Genomic DNA, 24,123 nt, shown 5'->3' with positions numbered 1-24,123 from the left:
CAGGTTACCTTTCAGGCAGGTATCTGGGGCTCAGGGATCAGTGACCTCTCCAAGGTCACTCCCAGAAAGTGTCAGGACTATTACCTGACCTCCACCTCCTAACTACTAGTGGAGTCCCAGACCTGCAAGCTGCCTGAGGTGGAGAGGAAACAAGTTTCAAAGTGATATAAATGTCCTAATGCACACACAAGTGTAAACTGTGGTATTGGCAGCTGACAAAAGAACACTCGGAGGGTTTGATGACACTGACCAAGGCTAGAAAGGGAGGGCTAGGTGGGGTACTTTCAGGTCTCTAAGGCACCCATTTGCTTGCCAGTCACAACTATCAATTCCCACTGATCCTCCTGAAGGCAGCAAAAGAGGAAAAGCGTTGGCTGTTTCTGGCACGGCAAGGCCACCGTACGGTGCCAAGGTTACGGTGTTTCGACTAAAGAAGCCCCAATACTTTACGACAGGTGTGATGAGTAACCCTCTCTACAGGTCCTGCGGCTGTGAACTTATTCCAGGAGGTGGTCAACACCCCCTAACGCTCGAGGTTTTAAACGAAAGGCGTGGGGGCGGCGGCGTCTCCTTCACGTGATAGGGTTCGGAGTGCGCAAGCGCGTCATGCTACGCCCCGCGAACTGGGGGTCGGTCAAGGTCTGCGCCTGCGCGGGCTCCAGAGCTCGCCGATCCGCCGGCCGGCGGCTACCAGGCGTGGAGCCGGGCGCCCGCGGCGATGGGTGAGTGCGAGAAGAACGCGAGAGGGGAGCACGAGGTTTCCCTCGGCCTCGTGGTGGAGGGCACGGACGCACGGAGGAGGATCTGACTGAGGAGGCCGCCCGGCCGGGTCCCTAAGCGCGTTCGCACAGTCCCCCCCGCGACGCCGGTTCAGTTCTCCGTTCCCGAGGTTCGCGGCTCCCGGCGTCCACGCCTGTTCCCGGGCTTCGCTGGGCCCGGGACGGGGTCTTGCTACCGGAGCGAGCTTTTCCCGCGCAGAAAGGAGGCTGTGCGTTCTTTCGGGCGCGCCCCGAGTAGGGAGGTGCCTCGCTGCGCGCTCTAGCCGCAGGGCGGGGAGGGGCCGGGCTCTGCTTGCGCCCCGGGAGAAGGGCGGTGCTGGGACGGCAGGAGGGCCCCCGCCCCCTGGGGTCTGGGATTCCGGACCCCAGACGCTATTGAACGTCGGAGACGGAAGGGGCAATCCTGTCCTACTCCCTCGCCTCCTTGCCCGTCCTCTTCTCACAGATTGGCCAAATGGACGCCTGCAGAGAGGTAAGTTCAGCCACACAGCCAGACAATGCTTATTCTGCGACACCATGTTGCTTCGCGTTGTGCGAAACTCGGTGTTCAGGCTTTGGGGAAGGAGGGTGGGGAAGGGGGAATGGTATTGTTCATTGTAAATCTGCCCCGATTATTTGGTTTTAAGGCTAGCTAGATGGAGTATGTCGACGCCTCAGCTATAGTTACCCTTTAAGCATAGTTTGTATTTTGCCCCTTACAGCTATACACAGCTGGTTTTAGTTCACACTGTCTGTTTCTCTCCATGTAAACTGTGAAGCCCTTAGAATAAATATGTAGTGAATTTGCCGCTTTGAGCCTCCTCTACCCTTGCTTTGAAAGGATTCCATAAAATTAAAAGGTGCAACCACTGGTCAGGTCCCCTAGTGGTTCCAGAGCAAAGGTTAGGCACTTCGGAGTCACCTTTAGTGCACCTCGGGGGAAAATCACAAGCTGGTATCTCTAAGAGGAGTGGACTTAATGTGGTCTTTCCTTTGGCAGTGAGCCCAGAGGAGTGGGTTTTTAAGTTATAGACTTTGCTTTGTATTTATAATGGCAGGAGTGTCATAACTGGTACTAGAACCCCGGGTTGATCTTGTTCTGAATGCTGAGTCAGACCCGTGGACCAGTGCGAGTTCCCATTCTTTGAGAATTACAGGTGCCTTCTCCCCAGTTGTGCACAAAGGCGTTTGTGCTGGGGTCACATCCGTTTATCTCTTTGGGATGTGAATTACTGTGAGTATTTAGGCTTCACACGCTGTTTTCTTATGCAGCACGGTTTGACACTTGCAGTTGCTTGAAAGTCAACTTCATTAACTTCTCTTCCTGGTGTTGAGATAGGTTGGGAGTTTTAGGGAGTGTAAAAATGGTAAATAAATTTTGCAATAAATTGCAAAAAATATATACATGTTAAAGAATTTAAAATGAGTTCAATTTAGCAAAGAAATTCAGCCATATTTATAGTATAGGTAAACCTATGAAATTCTAAATTTTTTTTCCCCAGAATACTGTGCACACTGTCCTCCCTTCTATTGCCAAATTGAGAACCTACCCCTACCATTGCGGTGTGTAGGATGAAACTAGAGGGAAAACTTTAAATCTGTGGAGTTTGGGTTTCGCTACATTCCTTTTTCCTGTGTCCAGGCCTTTTTTTTTTTTTAACCTGAGGTTCTAAATGTACTGTAATGTTCCTAAAATTTCCTAAGATAGTTCAATACAGTGAGTTAACTTCTGTTTAATAACAGTCCCATTATTAGTAGGAGTAATTAGAAACTGAATGAAGTAACTTTATTTATTTTATTTATTTTTAGAGAGAGGGGAAGGGCGGGAGAAACAGGGAGAAGAAACATCAGTGTATGGTTGTCTGTCTAGCACCCCCTACTGGGGACCTGGCCCCCAATCCAGACATGCCCATATGGAGAATTGAACAAACATCCCTTTGGTTTGCAGTCTGGTGCTCAACCCACTGAGCTATACCAGCCAGGGCTGAATGAAGTAACTTGAATTCGCAAAATTTGGGGAAGTAATGCTAGTACCATTCCAGTAAGAATTAAAAATGAATATGGACAAAATATTGTTGTTCAGGTCAGGTGCACAAATAACTTGGTCTGTGTTATCAAGGAGCATACATTGTTAAACAGCTTGTAGGTAGCAGTGTTAGAATTTAAAATACATTGTTCAGTACATACTAATGACATTTTTCATTCACAAATTGTTAGTGTGTTATTGTGTAATTATATGGACATTAATCAGACTATTTTAGTTGATTATAGTGTCTAGTTCTGAAACTGAAGAAAACAAAAGCATTGTTACGTAGATAAGCATTTCTGTGCTAGTTGTCGTGTAGTACTAATAAGGTTTTTAGCTCATGTCAGTCAGCTGAAACAGTAAGAAGTAAGGATATATGATTAGTAATTATCAAACTTTATTCTGGCAAGCTTCCTAAGCATCTATAAAAGCTTTTTTTAAACTAGAAATGACATTGGCTTCTTTAATTGGTTAAAAACACAAAATTTAACAGGCAGAAAGTCTGTTTAGAAAAGCAAATTTAAAAAGCTCTGTGGTGTTTTTCCCCCCAGTTATCTCAAGTCAGATATATACATACCCACAAAAATAGTGTGTGAAGGGAAGCCGTCATACATAAGAAGCTGTGTCCTGAATTAAGGGAAACAGCTATTGAAACAGGAACGAACACCAAGTCAGCAACAGTTTAACAATTTTTAAAACTGAGTCTTCAAATGTATGGCACAGTGCTATACCATATAAAGTTAAAGTACTGCTAGATGTGAAGGAGGAAGTCTGTAGCTTTTAGCAGAAATGCTTTTCCAGAAAAACAAGCCAAAACAAGACAGTCAGCAGACAAAGGAGTATCAGAATTTTCACTTCTCATATCTGTGCTAGACTATTCTGTTTATCCAGAATGGACATTTTTAACATTTCTTACTCTACCCATTTAAAGTTCTCTGTTTCTTTCCCCCTTACCCTGTAATTCAGAATGATCCAGCAGAAAGGTGGCTGCTTTTAGAACTGGCTGTTTTAGTTGGGGGTGGGGTGGTGGTGAGAACGTCATAGAGCCTGGGTACTTTATGCTCATGTGCATCCATCTATAACTGGCATCCTGTTGTTTGCCAAAAACTTAGCAATGGACTTGGTGAACTTGGATTCCCACTTTTGCTTTGCTCTCCCATAGATGAAGGTCAGCTTGTGGAGGGTATATTTGTCACTGAACTTTCGAGACGAAAGGACAGTTGCCAGATGTCAGATTCCATTCTTATTGGATCTTTCCTGTGGGTCATGAGAAAGATGCTGTTCTCCTGAGCATAAATAAAGCGTATGACACCACAAACAGGCTTGGTCTCTGGAAAAGGGCGCATATACAGTGATCCCAAATCAAAGCCACTGTTGCAAAGGGAACAGAAGATGGTACAGGTGGCGAGGTGACTGTCAGACCAAAATTCTCCACAGAATATCTTCAAAAGTAATAAAAGTTTTGCTGAAAGGAAAATGTATAGCCTTAAATGCTAAAATTATGAAACAGAGTAAATAAAAATAAGCATCTAACTAAAAAATTATAATAAAATAAAGGTAGACAAAGCAGGAGAAAAATGATAATAAATAGGAAAAACAAAATTAAAAACTGAAAAATTGGAAAGTGCAAAAGCTGGTTCTTTGCCAAGATGGGAAGAACGTAAACTGGATACACTGGCTACCCTCCCTGCTCAAAAAGAACATAAGTACATAAGATTAGATTTACTTTTTTATTTTTTAAAGTATTTTATTTATTTTTATTAGAGAGGGGAAGTCGGGGAGAGAAACATAAATCTGTGGTTGCCTCTTGCATGCCCCCAACTGGGGACCTGGCCTGCAACCCAGGCCTGTGCCCTGACTGGGAACTGAACCAGCGACCCCTTGCTTTACAGGCCAGCAGCACTCAATCCACTGAGCCACCCCAGGCAGGGCTAGGTGTATTTAAAAAAAAAAAAAAGCAAATGCTTTATAAGGCTATATAAATAAACCAGAATTTTCTTTTAAAGGAAACCCAATTATCAAAATTGACTCCAGAAGAGAGAACCTAACAGACCATTAACAATGGAAGAAATTGAGCACGTTATCAAAAAGCTACCATTCCTCAAAACACCAGGCCCAGATGGTGTTACAGGTGAATTTGTTTTGTTTTGTTTTGTTTTGTAAGTACAGTTGGTATACAGTGTTATAGTCCTTTCAGGTGCACAGTATTTAACATTTACATACTGTCAACTACAGTGTCATCACCTCACTATGTCTAATAATCACCTGTCACCATGCAGACCTACCACAATATATTATTGGCTATGTTCCCCTTGTACAGGTGAATTTTTTTTTAACTTTGAAGGAAAAGATAATTTTGATGAAATTTAAGTTGTTCACAACATAAAGATGGAAAAATAAGATTCTCTTTACAAGCCAGTGGAACAGTGATACCTGAACTTGACATGATGATAGTAATAAATTGAAAACTTTGTATGTTATGAAGAGTAATGTGAAGTTTTAAAATAAAATGTTAGCCAATGGCATTTAGCGGTACATTAAAAGAATATTTCACCATGGCCAAATAGGATTCATACCCATACTACAAGGGAGAGTAATTACCAAAAAACATGCTAATGTGTACACCAAGTAAGTACATCAGAAAAGAACAATAATCGTTTACCCTTGTTGAGCGCCTGTTGTATTCTAGACTTCTCTCCTGGGGGCTTTATATTAATTAACCGGCCTGTGAGGTGGGTAACATCCTGATTTTATAAATGAGGAAACTAAGCCATAGAGACCTTGAGAAACTTGTTGTAGGTCACACAGTACCTATATGGTGGGGCCAGGGTTTGAGCCCAAGCAATTAGCAGTAACTCTTAAATGCTACACTTTGCTCTGCCTCCAGTATCCGTGTATCATCTCAGTTGCTTCCTAAAAGCATTTGACCAAAGTTCAGGGTAGATTTCAGATTTAGTATTTGTGGAAAGTGGTGGAGGTGGATGAACTTCAGTAAAACAGAAGTAATGTATATTCTGTCCCCATGTTTGAAAACTCTCTAACAGGCCCTATTCTTAATTGACTATTAGCACTAGAAAAAACGGAATTCATTTTTATTTGGAACATAAGTTCCTAGTGAATAGTGGTGGGTAGGGGCTTAAAGTATAATTGCAGATACTATACGAATTCTTAGAATTAATGCAGAATGAAGTCTTAGAGTCTTTAGCATAGTTTGTCAGAAGAAATTACAACGCTGGAAAGACACGCTTCGCTTCATGTTTGCAGCACAGTCCTAAAGGCGGGTAGAGACAGACGGGGAACAAGGGAACCTTGCGTGGGAACACTTCCGCGTCATGGTAACTCGTTTCCCTGTGGGCACTTGAAACTGCTGGGACTCCAGTTTTGAACGCTCCGATGACAAGACCTCCCCGTTTCTCAAACCAAAAGCCAGTGTCGTGGTTAACAGTAATCCCTGGTCGAGTTCCCACAGGTGTCAAGAAAAATTCAGGACGTTCGCTATCACCATAGTTTAATTTTGTTCAAGAAGATAGAAGAAAGAAAGATACATGTTGTAAAGGAGAAGGCAAAATTCATGAAATGTATTATGTATAGTAGAAAGCAAATCCACCAAAAAAAATCTATATCAAATAGAAAATTTGTTAAGTTGGCTGGTTCTAACCTTAAACATATAAGACTTGGTAGCTTTTTCACATGCAGATAAAAAGCAGTTAGAAAATTAATTGGAAGAAAATAGACCATTCACAGTAGTAACCAAAAGGTAAAATACCCAGACATATTCAGGGTCTATATGAAAAAATTTAAATGCTACTAAGGTTTGTAGAAAGATACAAGTAAATAGGGAAATATCATGTCCTTGTAAGATAAGGTTCGATTTTGGAAACGTTCTTCAGGTTTATAAAAGTCACTGTCACTATGAAATACCAACAAGATTTTGGGGAGGAGTACAACAGAAATACACTGAAGTTTATCTGGAGAAGCATAAGAGGCCATAAAGCGGGTCGCTCTGATAGGAAGAGCACAAGGGGAGCCCCACTAGGCAATGAAATCCGTTCTGATGCTACAGGAGGTTCAAACAGGCTGCTGTGGGGGAAGAAGTACTGGGCTAGCGGCTGAACCGAGTGGAGTGCAGAAATAAATACAAAACGCCTGCGGATTTTTCGGTTATGTTCTGTTCTTTGCCTGACCTTTACACTGAAATTCCAGAGACATTATAGAACGGATAATGAAACCGTAAAGGTCGTAGAAGGAATCGTGGATTATTTGTTTATGGTTTTAAGGAAGGACACAAAACCTTGAAACCAAGATCAGTAGATTTAATATACAAGTTAAAAACATCAGTATCATAAAAATGACACAAAGTGGGGAAAGTATTTGTCACAGTTTGATTAATACAGGATTGATTTTCTTCATATGCAAATAAATTTCACAAATCAGTCAAGAAAAAACATGAAGTGTGTACAGAAAAATAGGTAAAATGAAAATTTATGGTGAGAGAAATTCAAACAGTCAGTTAAAATGAAAAATGCTGAATTTTATTCAAAAAATTTAAGTGACCCTGACTGGCATAGCTCAGTGGATTGAGCGCGGGCTGTGAACCAAAAAATTTAAGTGACAAAGTGAGGTTTTTTTCACCCATCACTTTGGCAAAAATCGCAGTTTAATACCCGATTCTGGAAGTGGGAGGGAACTTGGTACTGGCGTACACTTAACGGAAATGTAAATCATAGGTTTTCTGGGAGCAGTGCAGGGTTGCCAGCAGTCCAGTTGCAAAGATCTACCCTACAGACAGATTGGTGAGAGTTCAGGCACAGGACAGAGCTGCTCCTGGCAGCATTGTTTCAAAGGGAAAAAAATGAACCAGCCAAAAATCTAACCATAAATAAGAAATAGAGTAAATTATAATATAATTATGTAACATTTATGTGTAATTATATAATATATCTATTTGATAGAATACTGTGCATCCATTCAAAACACTGGGATATCTCTGCTATTAGAAATTCCCAAATGCATTGTTGAACACCTTGCTTTTTTTTAACTTAGTAGTGTGTTCTTTTGGTATGTTTTTAAAGTGAAGGGTAGGTGGGTGAGGAGAAGTGGAGTGAGGGAGACTAGCGTCAGTCGGGGCGACGAGCAAAGAGGCTTTCTCACTAACCAGGCAGCAGGTGAGGAGGTGAGCCAGGACCGTTTGCCTAGAGGAGAGGCTGTCTGTGAGTTTAACTGATTTACAGCTCCATTTTTCTCTAAGAAAAATGACACATCTTTTTAAAATAGGTACTTCAATGCATAAATTTAATGTGTAAATTTTTTCTAAAAAAGTAGTATACTTTTATGAATATTTGTTGAAATGATTCAGTTGTTGTCTTACTGGATCTGCAAGCAGCGCGGCTCCAAGGAGACCTTCTCTTGGTCGAGAATTGCTTCAATACCTGCCAAAATTAGAAACAGTTTCTCTCTCTAAGCCAGGTCTTACACTGCAGTGGCACCAATTTTCAGAACACCAGGGGACAGTTGTTATTGTCCCTTTGTTCCCCATGCATGGTAGTGCTACGCAGCACTTAGGTGTAAGTCCCACCGTGTCGAGCCCTCTGCCAAAAGTGAGGTTTCTGCGGTGAACGGAGTGCTTTGGTACCCGCGGTGGGCAGTGAAAGGTCGGACCCCTGGCACCATTGAGTTCCATAGGTGTGGCCAGGGACTCGGTGGGGAGAAAAGTTTCCTGACCTCTTGTATTACCTTCCTTAGGGCAGACTTTGGGCCCACAGTGGTGCCCAGTCATAATTCTTCCCATCTGAGGGAAAGTTTGTCTTTCCTAAAGGAACGTGATAGCGAGCCAGCTCGAACTCCAAGCAAAGAGGCTTTGGGCCACTGTGTGCGTGCGTTGCACGTTCTTAGTGGGGTGCGCTTTCAGGGAGGACACCCAGATCTTGGTGTGACCAACTAAGGAAAATAGTTTATTTCTGTTTGCTTCACATAAGAAAGGAGGAAGATAGTACATTGTGTCAAGAGGGTCTTGGGTTCTTCCCAAGGGTCTCTCCTAACGGGTCCTGGCCTGATTTTCCATCCTTATTTGTCACTCATCCATCTCCTACCCATATGGAGCTCCAAGAGCACATAGCTCAGGTACAGTAGTCCCTCTTATTCCCAGTTTCAGCTCCCACAGTCAACCAGAATTCAGAAGTACTAATTGGAGACATTAGGAAGTAAACGTTAAGTTTTAAATTGCGTGCTGTTCTGAGTGGCATGATGAAACCCCACGCTGTCTCTCCCAGGACGCGAGTCCCCCCTTTGTCCAGGGCTCCACGGGGTTGTACTCCGCTCTACCTGGCAGTCTCTAGTAGCTCTCTCAGTGGCTGGGGTGACTGTCACAGGGTCACGGCGCTTGTGTTCAGGTAGTCCTTGCAGTGGCTTCATGCTGTGTCCCTGCCTGCGTCGTGCACCGCCTTCACCTCATCACGTCGGCACTGAGTCAGCTAGTGAAGAAAGTTGAGCAGTATGGTGGCGTGTGTGTGGTACGGGTAGGAAAAAAACGTGACAGATTTGGGTTTTTCATCGTTAGTCAAAGACCTAGATGGGCTGTCTTATCTATTCTGTTTTTTTATTCAATATTTATGTATCATTGAAACCTTCACATGTAGTTGTGTGGGGGGGGCCATAAAAAGTTACCATCTTAACCCATTTTAAATGTACAGTTGAGTAATTGATATTTACATTTTTATAAAACAGATCTTCAGAACTTTTTCATCTTGCAGAACTGAAAGTCTAACCATTAAACAATAACTCCCTGTGCCCCCTTTTTCCAGTCCCTGGCAACCACCATTCTACTGTCTCTGAATTTGACTGCTTTGGGTGCCTCATGTTTGGGGAGTCACACGGTTACTTGTCCTTTCATGACTGGCTTATTTCACTTAGTATCACGTCCTCAAGGTTCCATCCCCATGTGACGGGATCCCCGTCCTTTTTGGATATATATCTAGAGGTGAGATTGCTAGACCATATGGTAATTCTATTTAAAAAAAATTTTTAATGTATTAATTGTGCTATTACAATTGTCCCATGTTTTTTCTCCCCTTTATTCCCCTTTACCCTGCAACCTCTCCCACCATCATTCCCCCCTAGTTCATGTCCATGAGTGCATGTAAGTTCTTTGTCTTCTCCATTTCTCATGCCACTCTTAACCTCCTCCTGTCTATTTTGTACCTACAATTTATGATTCTTATTCCCTGTACATTTTCCCCCATTCACCCTCCTCCCCACTGATAACCCTCCATGTGATCTCCATTTCTGTGATTCTATTACTGTTCTAGTTGTTCGCTGAGTTCATTTTTGTTTCTGTTTTTTTAGGTTTGGTTGTTGATAGTTGTGAGTTTGTTGCCATTTTACTGTTCATAGTTTTGATCACCTTTTTCTTAGATAAACCCTTTTAACTTTAGCTTATCTGGAAAGCACTTTATCTGTCCTTCCATTCTAAATGAGCTTTTCTGGATAGAGTAATCTTGGATGTAGGTCTTGCCTTTCATGACTTGGAATACTTCTTTCCAGCCCATTCTTGCCTGCAAGGTTTCTTTTGAGAAATCAGTTGACAGTCTTATGGGAACTCCTTTGTAGGTAACTCTCTCCTTAAGATTCTCTCCTTATCTTTCATCTTGGGTAATGTAATTATGATGTGTCTTGATGTGTGCTTTCTCCGTCCAACTTCTTTGGGACTCTTTGACCTTCCTGGACCTCCTAGAAGTCTATTTCCTTTGCCAGATTGGGGAAGTTCACCTTCATTATTTTTTCAGATAATTTTTCAATTTCTCGCTCTTCCTCTTCTCCTTCTGACACCCCTATGATTCAGATGTTGGAACGTTTAAAGTTGTTTCAGAGGTTCCTAAGCCTCTCCTCATTTTTTTTGAATTCTTGTTTCTTCATTCTTTTTTGATTGATGTTTATTTTTTCCTTCTGATCCAAATCATTGATTTGAGTCCCAATTTCCTTCCCTTCACTGTTGGTTCCCTGTACATTTTCCTTTATTTCACTTTGCATAGCCTTCACTTCCTCTATTTTGCGACCACACTCAACCAGTTCTGTGAGCATTCTGATCACCAGTGTTTTAAACTCTGCTTCTGATAGGTTAGCTATCTCTTCATCACTTAGTTGTATTTTTTTCTGGAGCTTTGATCTGTTCTTTCATTTGGGCCATATTTTTTTGTTTTGGCACACCTATTACATAGTAAGGGGAGGAGTCTTAGGTATTCACCAGGGCAGGGCAACCCCTCTGCCCACCCCCGGTCACTTTGTTGTGGTGCTGTATGTGGGGGAGGGGTCAGAGAGGGAACAATATCACTTGCTCAGCGCTTGGCTGGCTTTCAGTCACTTTCCCCACTACCCACAAGCAAATTGGGCCATTCTGGTGCTGATTCCCAGGTGGGTGGGTTTGTGTACATTCTAGGACCCTGTGGGTCTCTCCAGTAACTCTCCTGTGAGGCTGGGAGTTTCTCTGCCACTGCCACCCCCACAGGTTTTTACAGTCAGAGGTTTTGAGCCTGTATTTCCCCCACACTGGAACTCTGGGTTGCAAAGTCTGTCTTGCTCCACACCCGGTTTTTTGGCACACAAATGTGGGACCTCCCGGTCCTCCAGCCACCACCTTGTGGTACATCCTCTCCACCCTGGCTGCCTGTCTCCACCCCTCCTACTGGTCTGAATGAATGTTTCTTCTTGAACTCCTTGGTTGTCGGACTTCCATACAGTTTGATTTTCTGTCAGTTCTGGCTATTTTTTGTTTTTAAATTTGTTGTCATTTTGGTTGTGCAGGGAGGTCGAGTGTATCTACCTATGCCTCCATCTTGGCTACAAGTCCCTATTTTAAATTTTTTGAAGAACAGAGGAATGGCCATAATTTTTTTTAATCATCACCCAAGGACATTTTTTCATTGCTTTAGAGATGGAGGAAGGTTTGGTGGGGGAGAGAGAGGCAAAGACAGAGAGAGAAAGATAAACATCGATTGATTGCCTTCTCGTACATGCCCCTACTGGACATGAAACCCTGCAACCTGGGTGTGTACCCTGATGGGGAATTAAACCTGCATCCTTTTCAGCCTGTGGGACGACACTCCAACCGAGCCACACCAGCGAGGGCACACCATACAGGTTTCTTTCGAGGCTGCACCATTTCTCATTCCCACCAGTAGTGCACAAGGGTTCCCACTTCCCTACATCCCCACCAGTATTTGTTGTTCTTTTCTCCTCTTTTCCGTTCCCCCTTCTCCCCCCTTCTCCCCCTTCCTCCCCCCTCCTCCCCCCTCCTCCCCCCTCCTCCCCCTCCCCCCCTTCCTCCCTTCCTCCCTTCCTTCCTTTAGTAGGGGCCATCCTGATGGGTGTGCGGCGATATTTCACTGCTGTTTCGATTTGCATTTCCCTGATGCTGGGTGATGTCAAGCATCATCTTCATATGCTTGGTGACCGTTTGTATATCTTTGGAGAAATGTCTTTTCATGTCCTTCGCTATTTTTAATCAGGTTATTTAATTTTTTGTCGTTGAGTTGTAATTAAATGTGATGCTTTACTATTGAAGAATTTAAGCAATTTTGAAGCAATAACCCTGATACATCTAAAATATAAAACTGTTATGTCCCCAGTTAAAGATAATTTCTGCGACTGTTTCTGGGATGTAGGAAATGTTCTGGATGGTCTTAACTGTTTGGAGCCTTTTGAGGGGAAACTTGGCTTTAGATGATTGGCAAGAACAATCTTGCCATTTTAAGGAAACATATGTTCTATTTTGCCTCAGTTCTACCCAGTGGGGTAAATCTATATATTTAGGCCTCAAGTATTTTCCATCATGGTCTGTGACAGCCACCTTTTGTCTCGGGGTAGCCCCCCAGAGTCCCTGCCATCTGTGGTAGATAGCAGGAACAGCGACCCTGGAGTGGGTCAGGTTTTATTTCAGGATGCCAGCTCTGCCGGTTATTACCTGTACCTTGGACAAAAGAGTATTGGTCATTTCAGCCCTGGCTGGCGTAGCTCAGTGGATTGAGCGTGGGCTGGGAACCAAAGTGTCCCAGGTTCGATTCCCAGCCAGGGTACATTCCTGGGTTGCAGGCCATAACCCCCAGCAACTGCACATTGATGTTTCTCTCTCTCTCTCCCTCTCTGCCCCTCCCTCCCTCCCTTCCCTCTCTAAAAATAAATAAATAAAATCTTAAAAAAAAAGTGTATTGGTCATTTCATTGGTAAAGTTAGGAAAATATTTATAGAGTCATTTTGAGAGTTAAATCCATGAAAATACAGTGCAGAGCACATACCTGCAGGGCTCCTTCAACCCTGTTCTTCCAGTCTCCGCTTCTCCAAGTGCATGCTCGGTGTCCCTGACCCGTGCTCCACTGCACATTTCTCATAGAAGGCACCACTCTGGGTCACTGCTCACCTTGGCGGTCTCCTGTTAAATTGTGAGTTCCTTGTCTTCGGATGACGAGCATTTAGCAGAGGGCCTGATTCAGAGTAGGTTCTGTGTAAGCGTTAGTGAGCACAGTGATTGAGTGCATGTCTTGCTGTTTTATTTCTCATGGGAGGACTTTGTTTCAGGAGGAAAATGATATATACAGTTGTGTAGTGTAGACAGTACGCATGAGCCAGTCCAGTGGTTCTCAAATTTTTTTGGTCTCAGGATCCCTTTATACTTAAAAATTATTGTGGATGCCAAAGAGCCTTTATTTATGTGGATTAATCTTTGTGGTCTTAGAAATTGAAGCAAAATTTTAAAATATTTGTTTCTTAATCTTTTTCCTTTAAAAAAAGATTTTATTTATTTTTAGAGGGGAAGGGAAAGAGAAAGAGAGGGGGGAACATCGATGTGTGATTGCCTTTCGCATGCGTCCCACTGGGGACCCAGCCCACACCCCAGGCATGTGTCCTGGACTGAGAATCAAACTGGTGACCCTTTGGTTTGCAGGCCTACACTCAGTCACTGAGCTACACCAGCCAGGGCTAAAATTTAAAAATATTTATTAATTTACTTTATAATAATGATGATAAACTCATGTTAATATAAACAACACATTTTCATGAAAAGTAACTTTTAAAAAATTATTGAGAGGAGCGTGTTTTATACTTTTGCAAGTTTCTTTAACGTCTGGCTTAAACAGATAAGGAGGGTCTCATATCTGCTTCTGCACACAGTCTCAGTCGCGTTGGTTGGAGTGTATGCAGAAAATCCAGCTTCACCTAGTGTGTAGTTGGAAAAGGGGGGGCCTGCCAGACCGTGGAAAGGGTCTCGGGGACCTCCAGGAGTCCTCTGAAAATACAACACTGTACTTAAAGGTTTACCTATTGTCATTTTATTATTTATAGGTTAAAAAGAATCCATGAAGAAGAAAGATCTTAAGCCACGAGCCACATGATGGATTCAGAAGCTCATGAAAAGAGGTCTCCCATCATAACATCTTCCAAACAAGATATATCACCTCATATTACAGATGTCGGTGAAATCAAACATTATTTGTGTGGCTACTGTGCAGCTTTCAACAACGTAACGATCACATATCCCATTCAGAAGGTCCTCTTTCGGCAACAGCTTTATGGAATCAAAACCAGGGATGCAGTGCTTCAGTTGAGGAGGGATGGATTTCGAAACTTGTATCGAGGAATCCTCCCCCCGTTGATGCAGAAGACCACGACACTAGCACTTATGTTCGGTCTGTACGAGGATTTGTCCTGCCTTCTCCGGAAGCACACCAGTACCCCAGAGTTTGTAGCCCGCAGCATGGCAGCGTTGCTTGCGGGGACAACGGAAGCAATTTTCACTCCATTTGAAAGAGTTCAGACATTGCTTCAAGACCACAAGCATCATGACAAGTTCACAAACACTTACCAGGCTTTCAGAGCACTGAAGTGCCATGGAATTGGAGAGTATTATCGAGGCTTGACACCTATTCTTTTCCGCAACGGCTTCAGCAATATCCTGTTCTTTGGCCTCCGGGGCCCCATCAAGGAGCACCTGCCCACCGCAACAACTCACAGCGCTCATTTGGTCACCGATTTTATCTGCGGAGGGCTGTTGGGCGCCGTGCTGGGAATCTTGTTTTTTCCACTTAATGTTGTAAAAACTCGCATGCAGTCTCAGATTGGTGGGGAATTCCAGTCTTTTCCCAAGGTTTTCAAAAAAATCTGGTTAGAACGGGACAGGAAACTGACAAATCTTTTCAGAGGTGCCCATCTGAATTACCATCGGTCCCTCATCTCTTGGGGCATAATCAATGCGACCTATGAATTCCTGTTAAAGGTTATATGAAAGAAATCATCAGTTAAGTGCCATTTATTAACTGACTAGACCTTCAAAGAAGAAAGCAGTTTGGCCTTGTCCCTAATTGGCCAAATGTCAGTTGGTGTCATAAGTTCAGGGCACAGTGAGTTACAGGCAAAGCTGTTCTCCTTAAGCACCAACAAATTCAGAATAAAATGTTTCAATAGGAAAATTTAAGGGTTTTGGGTTCTGGGTTTTCTGATTATTACCTGGGAACTTGAGGCTCATTGCCTTGTTAAGACCTCTTTATCTGATGCATCACTTTTGACAAGGGAACTCATAACTGCGATGGTCTTCTTGTCTGGAGTCTCCAGCCCTCCATACAGAGGTGTCAGTGGCCATGACCAGCTGGAGAAAAGGCTCTTAGGGCCCCTCGAATTCTCAGGCTTGCTTTTATTACTCCATTTCTTGCTTCTCTGTTCTTAGAAGTTGTAAAAAGCATTCGTCTTTGCTAAACGTAAGCATATACACCAGAGGACAAAGGAGCAGGACAGAGAAGAAAAGAGCTTCATAGGCGTAGGCTTTTTGTGATAAATTGCTTGTATTCGTTTCTGAAACAAAGCACCTGTCGGGTGGTCATTACCAGACTCTTTCTGTTCAGACACGGTAGACTTGAGCAGGCAGTGAAAGCTCCCATTTTGCTTTCTAGGTTTCAAGTTTTCTGCTTAGTTCTGAATGTGACCTTAAACCTGTCCATAATAACCTCATGTTGATTTCACTGATTTCATAGCCAAAAGAAGGGGAGACTTAAATTTTGTCATAAGCATTTCATCCTAAGTTTTATATTAATTTCATTCAAATCAAATTCTCTCTAGTTCAATGTCTTTTTTTTTTTAAGATACTATTTATTTTTTTAGAGAGAGGGGAAGGGAGAGAGAAAAGGAGAGACATCAGTTTGTTGCCTCTCATACATACCCCAAACGGGGACCAAACCTGCAACTCAAGCATGTGCCCTGACCCGGAATCGAACCGGTGACCTTTCGTTCTGCAGGACAGTGCCCAACCAACCGAGCCATCTGGTCAGGGTTCTTTAGCTCAATTTCTTTGAATTATTGTTGCCAACTTAGTAAACAGCTTTGGCTATTTTTTCCCTTTGGATAGTAGTTTGTCTTATTCAAGTATTCCATTTTCTTGAAACTCCTTTTAAAAAAGAAAAACACTGCCATAAAATTTTATTTTGGAAGTCGAAGAGGATCTCATTTTTTTTTTTTCTGGTTTCTAAATGTTTTGGGGGAGGGAAATCAGGATAGCTTTCACCTTGCAGTGTTCGTGCTTTTTTTTATTTTGGAAATAGAAACTTCTGTTAGGATTTTTACATTTTGGGAACCCAATTTTACCCTTTTATCATTAAAGCAGTTTGAGAGGATAAAATCTAAATTTGAAGGATTAATTTTAAATTTCTAGAAGTTGGTAAAATAGCTGGTTAGATTGATTATTCATGCCTTACCTAGCAAGAATTTCTTGTCAAAGGACATATTTTAAAATGTTTTCTCCAGATAAGGCAAAATGGCTCATATACCAATTGAATAATTAATAAAACACAGAAAACATCTAGAAAAGCCGTTTATCTTCTAAAAACCGATGTCTGTAAATACGTGATCAAGACAGTTCTCTGGCATCTGACATGGTAGAGTAGCTAGGTTTCTTACTGCTAGTTTTTCATCGTTCTGGGTAATTGCATATGGAAACGTGCACACTGACCAAAATAAAATCAGGGTCTCAATTGGTAGTTTACTCAGTTTCTGGGCAGATAGTCCAAAAAAAGATGTTTACCTCTACATGCAGTATGGCTGGACAAATAAAATAAACATCCTTCAAACCAAAAGGATTAGAAAGCATAATCAAGCATTTGTTAGACAGTAATCAAGCTCAGGAGATTTACAACTGCTCTGTTTGACAATGTGCTAGATGGCAGTTTACTTTAGCAACACAGGTGCAAACGTAAAAATTTCAGAACACAGTGTCACCAAATAAATGTGAGTAGCCTGTCCATAAATAGAGTCAAGTCAGGATTTGAAGCGGCTCTTTCTGAAACGAGTGACAGTAGTACTGTGGTGCCTGGCCCCTCGTTCGTGTGTGTGTGTGTGTGTGTGTGTGTGTGTCCCTGAGAACTCCTGGGCATGTCTCGGTGCTCAGCATGTGGGAGGCGTGTGAGCCTGGGGTCAAATCCTGGGGAACGGCCCCCATGGGCCTTGGGTGCCACGGGGCTTCCTTCTGTTTGTACACTCCATGCAGGTGGTAGAAATCTAAGTTCTAAAGCACTTTTGTGAAATTCAAGAAGTGAGAATTGGAAGGAGGATGCTGTGATTTCTGCTGTCTCAAATATGTGGCATTTACAAACAATAAATATTTTTAATGGTTTTAACTCATACTATTTTGGGATTTCTTTGTTACTTTTTACAGCTTCTGAAGACCAAACTGCAAATACGTTACCGGGGATGGTTTTGTGTTGTGTCATATAGACTTACTAAATTTGACAAAAAATTCAACAGGACTTACAGAGAACAGCTTTGTCTGAACTTTAAAGTAAGTCAAACTGTGTTAATAAGACTCTATTGTCTTTACCTTCAGTGTGAACTAGTACAGTGATTTTGAAGAGACAAATATGATCAAATGACTATTTGAAGAGCTTTAAAAGTGGCCCTTTCTGTTACATGTGTGCCACAGACTGCTCGTGAGCCCAGGGCACTTCTGGCCATGCCCTGTGCCCCATGTCTGGTGCGTGGAACCCGTGATGAACACACACTGAGTGGTGCGAGCCCTCAGGACTGCCCCGCAGAGTGAACACAACCTCTGCGTGGTGACACGCTGGTGTTGGAGACTAGGTTGATGTTTTTGTCTCGATGGTCGATGTTCATCTTACCTTAGTAGCTATGTAATCCCCTGCCGTATGTTGTGAACTGTGCAGTAAAATGGAATCGTGCAAGTCTGACCGTGTTCGAAGACCTGAAACACCGTGGCTCAGTTACAGCGGTGGCCGTCAGAGGGCTGTGCGGACGTGCGAGGGAGCAGTGGTGGGTGGCAGGCGGGTGTGGGAAGCGGGGCCTGGAGGGCCTCACGGTGGGCCAGTCACGTTGGCCAGGCCTGGGTCAGCGCGGGCAAGGTGCATAGCATGAGGTGTATGCGGCCAAAATGAAGGCGAGAGAGGAGATCACTCTTAAAGAAAGACATGATTTCTTTGAAATTAAAATAATATCCCCGTTTTCCCATGCATATCAAAGACTTGAACAGGCATTCTAAAATTTGAGGCTTTTAGCTTTTAATGCTCTTTTTTTTTTTAAGCTTAATATTAAATATTTGCCTAAGTGGCTCCCAAATTGTGCGGCAGCCTCTACATGTTCAGTTTCTAAAGTTTCATTGAAAGTGGTGAAGCAGTAAAGCTGTTTTTGACATTTTGAATTTTGCGACTATGTGAGTATGAATGAAACCTGTAAATGTTTCAGCATTAACATGCTTTTGGTAACACTTTTTGGAATAAAGTTTGGGGGTTTTTGTTTTTGTTTTTTTTTTAAGTTGATTTGGTCTTTTCTTGTGGTTGAGTTAGAGTTACTAGCACATTCTTTGTTGTGTGGTAAATTGATGCATTAGTATTTTTGTTGATAATACAGTTAGCACACTATGTTGACTATTAGCAACTTCACCTGATGACTTCGTAGATTGAACACTCCTTCATCTATTCATCTTTGATCAAGAGGAGTTCCCGTCCTGGCCAGTGTGGCACAGTTGGTTGGAGTGTCATCCTGCTGTAACCAAAAAGTTGTGGGTTCGGTCCCTGGTCTGAGTGCGTGCGACCCCAGCTTAGGTGCAAGTGGCAGGCAGTTGATCGATGCCTCTCTCTCACATCGATGTTTCTCTCCTCTCTAAAAGCAATGAAAAAAAATGTTCTTGGGCAAAGATAAAAATAATTCTTTTTAAAAGTTCCGGATAATTTTTTCCAGATGACTACACTGTCAAACATTTTGATTTTTTTTCCTACTGAGTATAATGGTAAATTCAGCTTGTCAGTAATTTCTCTTGCAATTATGTACCTTCAAGTCATGCCTACCCCCAGGTAAATGGTCTGGATGTTGGTGCTTTTCCAGATTTTTTGTATCTGCTTTTTAACTTAATAGCCACTCCTTTCTGTTGGGGTGAAGTTGTATCAGCTACACTGTTGGTTCACGTGTTAAATTGTAAGGTGCTTCCTGTGTCTAGGGGATTGGGGTGGCTTGGTGAGGGCCACTAGGTAAGGGGGCAGTTGCTGTAACATGTTCCAGAAACTCCAGGGCAGAAATTATTACAAAAGTGAATATCCTGAACCTCAGAATTGATAAAAGGACTGTTTTACACGTCATCTGATGAAATTTTTACCCCACCGCAGCCGGCATCGTAGCCCACAGACGAGGGGAGCATGTAGAGAGTACGGTATTCCTCAAGGTGGGGCCGGGAACGGGCCTAGAGGAGCTCCAGCTACCTCAGAGCCCGCCCCATCTCCCCAAGGCTGGTTCCCAACTTAGTCCATGTAGCAACTGAGGTTTCCCATAGGGAACTTTCTTCCAGATGAGCATATCTGATTTTGAAGCAGAAGTTGGGAATATCTAAATTCCCATCTCTGTTCAATCCATTCTTCATACTGCTGACAGTAATTATTTCAGGTGAAACGACCCAGCCTCTGCCACCTTGGCTCGTCTCCAGCTACAACTGCCCTGCCCAGTCACTGCCCTCCGCCCCAGGACCTCTCTGTACTCAGCCCCTGGCCTGCACCCGAGCAGAGTGCCCCACCCTGAGCACTGCCCCCTGCCCTGATTCACTCACTCAGCAACTCCTGAGGACTCGAGGTTGGGGTCAAAAGTCACTTCTGGGAAGACAGCTCATGCGTGCAGGAAGGACCCTCTTAAATGTTCTTAGGCTTCGACATCCCTGTTTCAACGGTGATGACTCGATGCCTCTTGCGCCTTTCAAATGCCAGCTCCCCGAGGCAGGGATCTGCCCTGGTCCACGGTGTTCCCAGTGCCTGGCACAGGAGCTGACACCTGGTAGATACCTGATACTCAGTTCTTCAAGAACTGAGAGAGTGAAGGGACACATGGATATTCAGGATTCCAGCATTCTGGAATATCCCGTCTGACCATTCCTTGATGGGCCATGGAGGTTAAGGAAAGAATTTTTACGCTGCTCGAGCTGCCATAACGAAATACCATAGACTGGGTGGCTTAAAAATGACATTTCTCACAGTGCTGGGGGCTGGGAAGTCCAAGATCAAGTGCGGGCAGATCTGGTTCTTGGCGACAGGCCTCTTGGTGTGCAGACTTGTCATGGAAGGGAGAGAAACTCGTGATCTCATCTAAACCTCATTATCCACCAAAGGCCCACTTATAAACACGTTGGGAGGGGGCAAGGCTTCAGCCCACTAGTTTTGGCGGGGCACAAACGAAGTCCATAATGTACGAGCTACGTGGCTGATTAGTGTGGATTTTCCTCTCAGTCAGCTCTCCTTTAGTCTGAGAAATGTCTGGCCAACTTCAGATAAAAAAAGTTCGTGCGTGAGTCAGGATTGTACGAGTGTGTACAGGCATTCCATTTTTCTTATCCCTCTGCACTGTGTGTGAATTGTGGAACTAAGCTGGATGGAGTTGACCAAGAGGGCAAGAAGCAAGTTTCTTAGAGTCGTTGACCATGGTTCTGTCACTGTAGGAGAGCCACCAAGGTGTAACTCGTGCTTCCTGAGAGCAAACGCCTCTACCTTTAATCAAGGAACTCATTTCTCTCCCAAAGGTCACCGTATCTGTAGTAACGGGTGGCTCCTGATGAGAGCGTTCTCTTTTGTTGGGGAAAAAGGAAGCTTCAGAACTTTCTGCTGAACCCCTCTCCTACTTTTCTGGGAAAAGGGTGATTTAAAACAGAAACGGTCAGGGTTTCTTGGGTTCCTCACTGCTCCCTCCTCACTAGGAAAGATCCATAGAGGTTTCAAGAAGGACGGAGTGGGAAAAAGTGGGTATGTGTGGGAACCAAGTACAGTACTTCTCCCTTGTAATGTGTGCGTAGGGTACGTAGGGTACGAGGGTAAAGAGTAGAGATGGTAGGTGGGGGCCTGGACTGGGAGGTGCAGGAGGTTTGAGCCAGCGGAGGCGAGGGCCAAGGGGATGAAATGCTTGCTGTTGCCGCTTGGAGCTCTTCGAAGCCAGAGCAGGACAGCTGGCTGCTTCTGTGTCTGGGGGCGAAGCTAAATAAATACATTGGAGTCTTTGTAAACTCAAACTGGAGAAAAACAGACTTCCCAAGTTCAGTTTGTGCCTTTTATAGTTTCTTGTTTAGCAAATTTGCCTTACATCTGCTCAGTACTATAAAACTGCCCTTACTTAAAGACAAATCATTTTGAATTACGAGTCTAGACGTGTGGAAATACAGAGCATTGGGTGCCTGAAACAAGTTCAACGTCCAAACGCAAAGCTCCCTGGATGCCTCCGTGACCCCTGTGGCCCGCGCCGGCTGTCTCAACCCCTGTTCTCTCCGCGCTGTTCGTGCTGCACCTCCCTGTGAATTTATTGAGGGCAGGACTGGCTTCTGATCTTGGTATCCACAGACTAGAGATCCTCATACCTATTCAATGAATAAACCATAGTCTGATCCCAGGTGTTGTCTTTATCACTCGTACTCTCCCTGTTGCAGGAACTATTTGAGTTTCTTAGAATATGTCCTAAAAATCACGGGGGAATAATGCACAGTGTATGATTCCGTTCACGCAGATCTGTGAGAGGAAAACAGCGGTTGCCTCTGGGAGGGCGGGGGAAGGGACTCGCTGGGAAGGGGCGTGATGAGGGAACGTTCCGGGGTGGTGGTGGTAATCGACATCCTGATACGGGTCTGAGTTCCACATATGTATACATTTGTATAAACTTAGAGGACATGCTGTTTATATTTGTGGGCCTTGATCATGGGGAAACTTCAATAAAAAACACTGAACTTTAGTTAATGATGTGTATTGCTGAGGGCTTTTGGAAGGATAGGTACAGCTATCTGCAATTTATTCAAAATACACAAATTAAGATGGATTGATGGAATATTAGATAAGTGATAAAGCAAGTGTAATAAAATGTTCATGGTGTAATCTTGGTAAACAAATGTTGGCTGTAAAATTCAACTTTATTGTATGTTTGCACATTTCATAATAAAATGTTGAGAAATCATTAGGCCGCTTATCACAGTATTTGATGTTGGCAATATGTTGAGAGACTCAGTTTAGTTCTGTTAGTACGTTAGTTATTCTCAGTGCCATTGAAGTCATAGCGATATCAACCCTACAGAAGTAATGGCTAGAGGGCGATAGAAACCTATGACCCAGTGATTCTCTTATCTGTCCCACAAATCATAATATGGTGGCCACCTCCTCCCTCTCCTCAGACCCAGAATACCACCCACAGATTGGGACAGGGCTGGTGGGTAAAACACAGCCTAATCAATTCATTTTTTATTGAGACCACCCCAGAGGTCAGGAGTCTACCTACCCCTTGAAGGGATCTGGGAAGGGATCGTGATTTTCCTGCCAATACACTGCAACTTTCAATAAATGCCAAGAAATCCTTCTCGTACATACATTTATTAAGTACACACACAAAAATACTATTTAGGTAATAGCTGCTTAATAAATACAGTGTATTCAGAATAGATCTGATTCTTTGCATTTTGAAAAAACAATCCTTTCACAATGAAATATGGGTTCTTCATTTTACCCAAAGACTGGCCTTTTCTGGTGACGGGCTTTGCGAGTTAATGTCAGTGCAGCAGGGCAGCAGTCTAGTGTACCAGTAACTTGGCTCTGGATGGAAACAGCTGTTTCCTCAAAAAAGATTAAAAATGTTTCGAGTTGCCTCTTCCCTGGTTAGTTTCCGTTGTGCCTCCCCACCCTCCACACAGCTGGCACCAGGGGTGGGGCTCTCTAACCCTGCTCCTCTCTCTGAGTCAGATGAGCCACCCAGCGCCAGTCTGTTTCTGAGAAGGTGGGACAATCTTAGCTTAATTAGCTACTCAGTAACCTAAATAGCAAGTCAAATCAAGAAAGTCTAGGCTCTCACTGACGGATGGCCAGCCTGAGGGACATACGGAATGGTGTAGCTGAAGGGATGCCTGTTGTCCATCTACGATATCAACCTGCAAAGTTGCGATTTTCCCTAAACCGGCTTCCTCCCTCTACATAAAGTTCCTTGGGATCTGTCATCCGTGAGAAAGCTGAACTCTTGACTGCATTTTCAATATCCATAGTACTCAAACTGGTCTCCAGACCTAGAGCAGCGGCAGGGAACTGGTTAGAAGTGCAAAATGGGGCTCCCACCCCAGACCTCTTAAGTCAAACCCTGGGTGAGGACCCCGAAATCTGTGTTTTGAAGGCCCTCCAGGACTCGGACTCACAGTCCGGTTTGAGCATCACTTTCCACATCCTCTGCCAGGAGGGCCTGGAAGGGAACTCAGTGGACAGAAGTTTGTGTTGTTTTCACCACTAGGTTTGTGGTAATTTGTTACATCAGTAACAGGAAGTTAATATAAGTTGTTGACTCACTGGTATAAATGCATGCCAGATAACCATTTCCTTTTAAATAAAAAAAATCTATTTTTAAATAGCCCATAGTCTGTCAGTCACAGGAATAACTGAAATAGTAATTAGTGATGTGGTTAGTTCAATCAGCTTATATAAATGGTTAATTTCACAAAATAATCAAAAGAGATTCATTCTGCTTTTCTCTTCAACGACTTACCAAAAGAGTGAGTGTTCCAAATTCGATTGTCATTTTTCTAGTGAATTAAAATAGTATGGTAAAATGAACCACCAATCACACTGTTAAGTGATACAAAAAGTCATTCTAGGGAACACTGAAAAAAAACCCCAGCATGTTCTGATTTGTCTACATGAGAACTGATCACTGTATACAGCTCCACAAACAAAAGTAAAAGTGTATCAACTATGCTTTCTATTTATATGAACACAAATTTCACTGAAGAACGAATTTGTAAAACTCAAAAACATAACTCATATCGGACAAACTGGTAAATGGCCAGAACAATAATGAACGGATGTGAATGGG

General features: G+C 43.2%; 1 protein-coding gene across 4 annotated transcripts; it reads left to right on the top strand.

Annotated features, from left to right (window-relative positions):
- Positions 1-479: 479 nt before the first annotated feature.
- Positions 480-22,233, top strand: SLC25A51 (solute carrier family 25 member 51). 4 transcript variants are annotated; one of them, XM_045840139.1, is made up of 3 exons: positions 480-722; positions 4,791-4,915; positions 14,116-22,233. In XM_045840139.1, the coding sequence occupies exon 3, from the start codon at positions 14,162-14,164 to the stop codon at positions 15,053-15,055; it is 894 nt and encodes a 297-aa protein (XP_045696095.1). In that variant the 5' UTR covers positions 480-722; positions 4,791-4,915; positions 14,116-14,161; the 3' UTR covers positions 15,056-22,233. The 4 variants fall into 4 exon arrangements, with proteins under 4 accessions (XP_045696095.1, XP_045696092.1, XP_045696094.1 ...); XM_045840136.1 differs by having other exon boundaries at positions 480-1,251; XM_045840138.1 differs by lacking the exon at positions 4,791-4,915.
- Positions 22,234-24,123: the final 1,890 nt, after the last annotated feature.

This window comes from Phyllostomus hastatus, unplaced genomic scaffold, assembly GCF_019186645.2.
Source record: "Phyllostomus hastatus isolate PE091 unplaced genomic scaffold, TTU_PhHast_1.1 phas_contig_34, whole genome shotgun sequence".
Lineage (NCBI taxonomy): Eukaryota > Metazoa > Chordata > Mammalia > Chiroptera > Phyllostomidae > Phyllostomus > Phyllostomus hastatus.
The sequence above is the reverse complement of the archived record's forward strand: the minus strand, read 5'-3'. Positions and strand labels throughout refer to the sequence as shown.

What these genes read in the sequence shown, in the direction of transcription:
- SLC25A51 (XM_045840138.1), top strand. Translation starts at nt 14,162, where the DNA reads ATGATGGATTCAGAAGCTCATGAAAAGAGGTCTCCCATCATAACATCT.